This window comes from Odocoileus virginianus, unplaced genomic scaffold (genome assembly GCF_023699985.2).
Source record: "Odocoileus virginianus isolate 20LAN1187 ecotype Illinois unplaced genomic scaffold, Ovbor_1.2 Unplaced_Scaffold_19, whole genome shotgun sequence".
NCBI lineage: Eukaryota > Metazoa > Chordata > Mammalia > Artiodactyla > Cervidae > Odocoileus > Odocoileus virginianus.
This window is the reverse complement of record NW_027224281.1, coordinates 838401-847775: the sequence shown is the minus strand read 5'-3', so window position 1 is coordinate 847775 and position 9375 is coordinate 838401. Positions and strand designations below refer to the sequence as shown.

Below are 9375 nucleotides of genomic sequence, written 5' to 3'. Positions count from 1 at the left end.
CCTGTATAGCTGGAATTCTACAGTATTTGTCTTTTTGTGGCTGCTCATTTCACTTAAAATAATCTCAAGCTTCATCCATCTAGTAGCATCCACCCAGAGTCAATTTCCTTCCTTTATTTTTTAAAAAATTAATTTTTTACATTGAAGGATAATTGCTTTACAGAATTTTGTTGTTTTTTGCCAAACCTCAACATGAATCAGCCATAGGTATGCATATATTCCCTCCCTTTTGAAGTTCCCTCCCACCTCCCCTTGCCCATCCCAGCCCTCTAGGTTGATACAGAGCCCCTTTTTGAGTTTCCTGAGCCATACACCAAATTCCAGTTGGCTATCTATTTTACAAACAGCAATGTAAGTTTCCATGTTACTCTTTCCATACATCTCATCACCTCCTCCCCTCTCCCCATATCCATAAGTCTATTCTCTATGTCTGTTTCTCCATTGTTGCCCTGTAAGTAAATTCTTCAGTACCATTTTTCTAGATTCCATATATATGTGTTAGAATATGGTATTTATCTTTCTCTTTCTGACTCACTTCACTCTGTATAATAGGTTCTAGGTTCATCCACCTCATCAGAACTGACTCAAATGTGTTTCTTTTTATGGCTGAGTAATATTCCATTCCAATCCCAAAGAAAGGCAATGCCAAAGAATGCTCAAACTACTGCACAATTGCACTCATCTCACATGCTAGTAAAATAATGCTCAAAAATTCTTCAAGCCAGGCTTCAGCAGTACATGAACTGTGAACTTCCAGATGTTCAAGATGGTTTTAGAAAAGGCAGAGGAACCAGCGATCAAATTGCCAACATCCTCTGGATCATCGAAAAAGCAAGAGAGTTCCAGAAAAACATCTATTTCTGCTTTATTGACTACGCCAAAGCCTTTGACTGTGTGGATCACAATAAACTGTGGAAAATTCTTCAAGAGATGGAAACACCAGACCACCTGACCTGCCTCTTGAGAAACCTGTATGCAGGTCAGGAAGCAACAGTTAGAACTGGACATGGAACAACAGACTGGTTCCAAATAGGAAAAGGAGTATGTCAAGGCTGTATATTGTCACCTTGCTTATTTAACTTATATGCAAAGTACATCATGAGAAACGTTGGGCTGGTGCAGGAAGCACAAGCTGGAATCAAGATTGCCGGGAGAAATATCAATAACCTCAGATATACAGATGACACCACCCTTAAGGTAGAAAGTGAAGAAGAACTAAAGAACCTATTGATGAAAGTGAAATAGGAGAGTGAGAAAGTTGGCTTAAAGCTCAACATTCAGAAAACTAAGATCATGGCATCTGGTCCCATCACTTCATGGCAAATACATGGGGAAACAGTGGAAACTGACAGACTTTGTTTTTTTGGGCTCCAAAATCACTGCAGATGGTGATTGCAGCCATGAAATTAAAAGACACTTGCTCCTTGGGAGGAAAGTGATGACCAACCTAGACAGCATATTAAAAAGCAGAGACATTACTTTGCCAACAAAGGTCCATCTAGTCAAGGCTGTGGTTTTTCCAGTGGTCATGTATGGATGTGAGAGTTGGACTGTGAAGAAAGCTGAGCACAGAAGAATTGATGCTTTTGAACTGTGGTGTTGGAGAAGACTCTTGAGAGTCCCTTGGACTGCAAGGAGATCCAACCAGTCCATCCTAAAGGAGATCAGTCCTGGGTGTTCATTGGAAGGACTGATGCTGAAGCTGAAACTCCAATACTCTGGCCACCTGATGCGAAGAGCTGACTCATTGGAAAAGACCCTGATGCTGGGAAAGATTGAGGGCAGGAGGAAAAGGGGACGACAGAGGATGCAATGGTTGGATGGCATCACCGACTCGATGGACATGGGTTTGGGTGAACTCTGGGAGTTGGTGATGGACAGGGAGGCCTGGCGTGCTGCTCTTCATTGGGTCACAAAGTGTTGGACATGACTGAGCGACTGAACTTAACTGAACTGAATATTCCATTGTGTATATATACCACAGCTTCTTTATCCATTCATCTGTCGATGAACATCTAGGTTGCTTCCATGTTCTAGCTATTGTAAATAGTGCTGCAGTGAACAATGGGATACATGTGTCTTTTTCAATTTTGGTTTCCTCAGGGTATATGCCTAGGAGTTGGGATTGCTGGGTCATATGGTGGTTTTATTCCTAGTTTTTAAAGGAATCTCCATACTGTCTTCCATAGTGGCTGTATCAGTTTACATTCCCACCAACAGTGCAAGAATTTTCCCTTTTCTCCACACCCTCTCCAGCATTTATTGTTTGTAGACTTTTTGATGATGGCCATTCTGACTAGTGTGAGGTGATATCTCATTGTAGTTTTGACTTGCATTTCTCTAATAATGAGCGATGTTGAGCATCTTTTCATGTGTTTGTTAGCCATCTGTATGTCTTCTTTGGAGAAATATCTGTTTAGGTCTTTTGCCCACTTTTTGATTGGGTTGCTTGTTTTTCTGGTATTGAGTTGTATGAGCTGCTTGTATATTTTGGAAATTAATCCTTTGTCAGTTGTTTCATTTGCTATTATTTTCTCCCATTCTGAAGGTTTTCTTTTCACCTTGCTTATGGTTTCCTTTGCTGTGCAAATGCTTTTAAGTTTAATTAGGTCTCACTTGTTTATTTATTTATTTTTTCTTTATTCTAGGAGGTGTGTCATAGAAGATTCTACTTTGACTTATGTCATTGAGTGTTCTGCCTTTGTTTTCCTCTAAGAATTTTATAGTTTCTGGTCTTACATTTAGGTCTTTAATCTATTTTGAGTTTATCTTTGTGTATGGTGTTAGGAAGTGTTCTAATTTCATTCTTTTACATGTAGCTGTCCAGTTTTCTCAGCACCATTTACTGAAGAGGCTGTCTTTGCCCCATTGTATATTCTTGCCTCCTTTGTAAAAAATAAGGTACCCATAGGTGCATGGGTTTATTTCTGGGCTTTCTATCTTGTTCCATTGGTCTATATTTCTGTTTTTGTGCCAGTACCATACTGTCTTGATGACTGTAGCTTTGTAGTATAATCTGAAGTCAGGAAGGTTGATTTCTCCAGCTCCATTCTTCTTTCTCAAGACTGCTTTGGCTATTTGGGGTCTTTTGTGTTTCCATATGAATTGTGAAATTTTTTTGGTTCTAGTTCTGTGAAAAATGTCATTGGTAATTTGATAGGGATTGCATTGAATCTGTAGATTGCATTTGGTAGTATAGTCATTTTCACAATATTGATTCTTCCTACCCAGGAACATGGAATATCTCTCCATCTGTTTATGTCATCTTTGATTTCTTTCATTAGTGTCTTATAATTTTCTGTGTACAGTTCTTTTGTCTCCTTAGGTAAGTTTATTCCTAGATATTTAATTCTTTTTGTTGCAATGGTGAATGGGATTGATTCCTTAATTGCTCTTTCTGATTTTTCACTGTTAGTATATAGAAATGCAAGTGATTTCTGTGTATTGATTTTGTATCCTGCAACTTTGCTAAATTCACTGATTAGCTCTAGTAATTTTCTGATACTATCTTTAGGGTTTTCTATGTACAGTATCATGTCATCTGCAAACAGTGAGAGCTTTACTTCTTTTCTGATCTGGATTCCTTTTATTTCTTTTTCTTCTCAGAACTATGTTGAATAATAGTGGTGAAAGTGGACACCCTTGTCTTGTTCCTGATCTTAGGTGGAATGCTTTGTTTTTCACCATTGAGAACAAAGGTTTCTGTAGGCTTATCATATATGGCCTTTACTATGTTGAGATAGGTTCCTTCCTCTGCAATTTTTTGAAAGAGTTTTATAAGGATAGGCATTAGCTCTTCTCTAAATGTTTCATAGAATTCTCCTGTGAAGCCATGTGGTCCTGGGCTTTTGTTTTTTTGGGAGATTTTTTAAATCATAGCTTCAATATCAGTGCTTGTAATTGGGTTGTTCATAATTTATACTTCTTCCTGGTTCAGTCTTGGGAGATTGAACTTTTTTTTTTCCATTTATTTTTATTAGTTGGAGGCTAATTACTTTACAACATTGCAGTGGTTTTTGTCATACATTGAAATGAATTAGCCATGGATTTACATGTATCCCCCATCCCAGTCCCCCCTCCCACCTCCCTCTCCACCCGATCCCTCTGGGTCTTCCCAGTGCACCAGGCCCGAGCACTTGTCTCATGCATCCAACCTGGGCTGGTTATCTGTTTCACCCTAGATAATATACATGTTTCCATGCTGTTCTCTTGAAACATCCCACCCTCGCCTTCTCCCAGAGTCCACAAGTCTGTTCTATACATCTGAGTCTCTTTTTCTGTTTTGCATATAGGGTTATCATTACCATCTTTCTAAATTCCATATATATGTGTTAGTATACTGTAATGGTCTTTATCTTTCTGGTTTACTTCACTCTGTATAATGGGCTCCAGTTTCATCCATCTCATTAGAACTGATTCAAATGAATTCTTTTTAATGGCTGAGTAATATTCCATGGTGTATATGTACCATAGCTTCCTCATCCATTCGTCTGCTGATGGGCATCTAGGTTGCTTCCATGTCCTGGCTATTATAAACAGTGCTGCGATGAACACTGGAGTGCACGTGTCTCTTTCAGATCTGGTTTCCTCGGTGTGTATGCCCAGAAGTGGGATTGCTGGGTCATATGGCAGTTCTATTTCCAGTTTTCTAAGAAATCTCCACACTGTTTTCCATAGTGGCTGTACTAATTTGCATTCCCACCAACAGTGTAAGAGGGTTCCCTTTTCTCCACACCCTCTCCAGCATTTATTGCTTGTAGACTTTTGGATAGCAGCCATCCTGACTGGCGTGTAATGGTACCTCATTGTGGTTTTGATTTGCATTTCTCTGATAATGAGTGATGTTGAGCATCTTTTCATGTGTTTTTGTGCCATCTGTATGTCTTCCTTGGAGAAATGTCTGTTTAGTTCTTTGGCCCATTTTTTGATTGGGTCATTTATTTTTCTGGAGTTGAGCTGGAGGAGTTGCTTGTATATTTTTGAGATTAATCCTTTGTCTGTTGCTTCGTTTGCTATTATTTTCTCCCATTCTGAGGGCTGTCTTTTCACCTTGCTTATAGTTTCCTTTGTTGTGCAAAAGCTTTTAAGTTTCATTAGGTCCCACATTTATTGTTTGTAGATTTTTTGATGATGGCCATTCTGACCAGTGTGAGGTGATATCTCATTGTAGTTTTGATGTGCATTTCTCTAATAATGAGCAATGTTGAGCATCTTTTCATGTGTTTATTAGCCACCTTTATGTCTTCTTTGGAGAAATATCTGTTGAGATATTCTGCCCACTTTTTTGAATCAAGTTCTTTGTTTTTGTTATTATTGTGTTGTTGATAGAGTAAGATTTTAAGAATTGATGTTTGTATGTATTTGTGGCATGTATTTTTAAGTAAAATTTTATGTTGTGAGCTATATACTGAAGTTTTAGATATGGGAAAGATTTAAACTGATTTAATTGTTTTGTAATGCCAATCATCACAATACTGATTTGAGTCGAGAAAAGTGGTTAGAGTTCATGCAGGATCAGTTTTCATATATCCTCAACTTTAATGAGAATATATATTTAAATTAGTGTAGGTTGTTCTGTATCCCAATTATTTTGATCGTGTTTTAGTTTTCATTAAATAAATATGTGATTACATCATAATTTAAAATGTTAAGTGGTACTCATTCATTCTTTTAATAAACTTATGCATAGTGCTTACTTGGTCACTGGGCCATGCCCTGTGGATACAACAATGAATAAGACAAATGTGAGGAAGCATTTTGTATCTCTTTATTCATTTAAAAGGAAGGGGAGTTTGGAGGAGAACGATACTGTATATGTATAGCTGAATCCCTTTGCTGTTCACCTGAAACTCACAACATTGTTAATTGGCTATACTGCCAGTACAAAATAAAAATTAAAAAACAAAACAAACAAAAAAAGAAATAGACAACCTTATTTGAAAAGCAGAAATAGAGACACAGATGTAGAGAAAAGAAGTATGGATACCAAGCCAGAAAGGCTGTGGTGGGATGAATTGGGAGATTGGGACTGACATATATACACTATTGATACTATGTATAAAATAGATAACTAATGAGAACCTACTGTGTAGCACAGGGAACTCCTACTCAATGCTCTGTGGCGACCTAAATGGGAAGGAAATCCAAAAGAGAAGGGATATGTGTGTGGGTATGACTGATTCACTTTACTGGATAGAAGAAATGAACACAACATTATAAAGCACATATTCCAATAAAATTTTTTTTTTTTAAAAATCAGAAGAATTAGGAGAATGATGTTAAAGACAATAAATCTAAAATCCTTTACAAAACTCATAATTTAGTCCAGAGCAGTAAATACTACATTATAGAACACCCTTCTTAATGAGTTTTTCACCTCCTTATTCCTTAAGGAATAGATTAATGAATTCAGCAAGGGTGAGACAATATTATTTAATATTTGCACCATGGCACCAAGAAACGGGTTGGGTGTGGCCTGCAGATAGATGATGATTACAGGTCCATAGGCACAGAGAATGGCAGTGAGGTGGGCACTGCAGGTAGAGAAAGCTTTCTGCCTGCCCTCTGCCGAACGGATCCTCAAAATGGCAATCCCAATGTGTGTGTAGGAGACACAAACACTCAACCAAAGAGTTAAAGCCAGAAAGCCAACATTAGTGGAACCCACTCTCTGGGCCTGGGAGCTATCAGCACAAGCCAGGGGTAAGACAGCAGGAATGTCACAGAAGAAGTGGTCCACCTGATTGGGGCCACAGTAGGGTAGCTGAAAGGTAAAGGATGTCAGGATAGTGGCCTGAAGACAACCCACCAACCAAGCTGTCATGACCAAACCAACACAGACTCCAGGTCTCATGATGAGCATATACCTCAGTGGGTGACAAATGGCAACAAAACGATCATAAGCCATCACAGAATAGAGGCAGCCTTCCGTCGAGCCCAGGAAATGATAGAAGAAGAGCTGAACAGCACATCCCTTATAAGATATGGCTCGGCTCTGGCCAGAGAGATAGAATAGCATCTTGGGACAGGTGACAGAGGGGAACAGCATGTCCAAAATCGATAGGAGTCCCAAGAAGAAGTACATGGGAGTGTGAAGGGTCGAGGAGGAGACAATTGCTAGAAGGATGAGCCAAATTTCCCAGCAGGGTGAAGAGGTAAATAAATGAGAAGATGACAAGGAGCACAGTCTCCAGTCCCTCTGTCTGAGGTATTCCCAGTAGGATGAACTCATTCAGCTCTGTGTGGTTCCTCATGTTGCTGGGAGGAAGGTCTAGGGGAGACAAAAGAAAGGAAAGCTCAAATGTGGAGGTTGATTGTTGACAGACACAACACCAATACATTCATCCATCATCACTCAATCCTAAAGGAAATCAACCCTGAATACTGGAAGGACTGTTTCTGAAGCTAAATCTCCAAAACTTTAGCCACCTAATCTGAAGAGCTGACTCCTTGGAAAGGACTGTGATGCTGGGAAAGATTGAAAGAGAAAGGAGAAGAGGGTGGTAGAGGAAGAGATAGTTAGAAAGCATCACCAACTCAATGAACCAATGAACATGAATTTGAGCAAACTCTGGGAGATAGTGAAGGACAGAGGAACCAAGCATGCTATAGTCCATGGCATGGCAAAAAGTCTGATATGTTTAGGGACTTAACAGCAGCAACATTTGTTTAAACATAAAGATGATATTAAAATTGAGAGTTAGAAATTATGCCAAGAACATTGAAGATCTAGTAAGTACTTTCTTGGTGGTTCAGCTGTGTAGAATCTGCCTGCAATGCAGGAGAACCAAGAGATTAGGGTTGGATGCCTGCGTAAGGAAGATCCCCTGAGAAGGAAATGGCAACCCACTCCAGTATTCTTGCTGGGAAAATCCTACACACAGAGGAACCCAGTGGGCTATAGTCTATGAGGTCCCAAAGGAGTCAGATATGACTTAGTCACTAAACTACAACTTTATGGCAATAGACAGTCCAGAGATATAGATATAGTAGAGGTTCCTTTCCAGTTGCTATCTTTTGAACACTTCTCATATCTTTTCCAACTTGCTTTAACTTTTCCAACACTGAGATCTTCAAATCATAGATCAATTCATGAATTCTACTGCCTAAAATCCTATCTAGCTCTAGCTCTAGCTCTATTTTTACTTTATTTTGGTGGTAATGATATGTGGGAGAGGGTGAGAGTCAGTATTTTTTTTTTTTTAATTTAAAGAACAAAATTTGGGCACTTACAAGGCAAAAAGGGAACATAACTGGCTGGTGCTATTGAGTTGAAAGTCACTTTTCTCTCCTTCTGCAGGAGAAGGAAGCAGCCCTGTCCTGCTAAACTCCCATCAGCTTGCAGTCTGCTGGTAGATCTCCAGAATTCTCTTTTCCGATCACTTTCAAATAGAATGCCAAAAACCTCAATGTGGTTTTCTCTCTTGCAATAATTTCTTCGTTGACTCTAGGAACTGCAATAATTCCCAAACAAGCTTTAAGTAACCTTGGCCTTCCTTTGGGTATTAATCCCTCTAGTCAGAGATCCTATTAAGCAAGGAAGCAATTAACTGCTTGTTTTAATTATATGTTAGTAATAGACAGAAAGAGAGTGAAGGAAACTGATTAGAGATTAAACATTTTATGATTTCCTTTGTAAAACATACTTCAGTAGAATAATATAATAATTTAAAACTTCATTTGTCATATATATCATGTATTTATAGGTACATTTATGTATTTACTGCTGTTTCATGTATATGTCTTGCTTTAATTAATGAATTATTTTATCATTTGAGGCAAAAGGATTGATCTATTCAAGAAGTAGTAATTGGGTTAGCTCAGAAAATTAATGAAATTGATGAAAAACTACACTCATGGAGGACTAGAAACTAGGGCAGCTCCCCAGCAGTAAGAACTTGTGGTGCATACTCAGGGCCCTGCCAGCAGGTGATTGAACCTCAGCCGCCCTTTGCTTCTGAGAGCCTCAGATCCAGATTCAAATCTGATGAATCTCATGCACACCTCTGTGGCCATGGTACATGGTACAGTGGATTAGAGATGGGCAGTCCTCCAAAGGGTAGGGGGAATAAAGGCCTATTGCCAGCAGTAAGGGCTTCCTTGATAGCTCAGTTGGTAAAGAATCCACCTGCAGTGCAGGAGACCCTGGTTCAATTCCTGGGTCAGGAAGATCCACTGGAGAAGGGATATGCTACCCACTCCAGTATTCTTGGGCTTCCCTTGTGGCTCAGCTGGTAAAGAATCCACCTTCAGTGCTGGAGACCTAGGTTTGATCCCTGGGTTGGGAGATTCCCCTGGAGAAAGGAAAGGCTACCCACTCCAGTATTCTGGCCTGGAGAATTCCATGGACTGTATAGTCCATGGGGTAGCAAAGAG

General features: G+C 39.3%; 1 protein-coding gene across 1 annotated transcript; it reads right to left on the bottom strand.

The window, feature by feature from the left end:
* Nucleotides 1–6319: 6319 nt before the first annotated feature.
* Nucleotides 6320–7253, bottom strand: LOC110133109 (olfactory receptor 10N1-like). The gene is given in 2 exon segments (XM_020886856.2): nucleotides 6320–7132; nucleotides 7134–7253. Coding segments are annotated over 2 exon segments (933 nt in total).
* Nucleotides 7254–9375: the final 2122 nt, after the last annotated feature.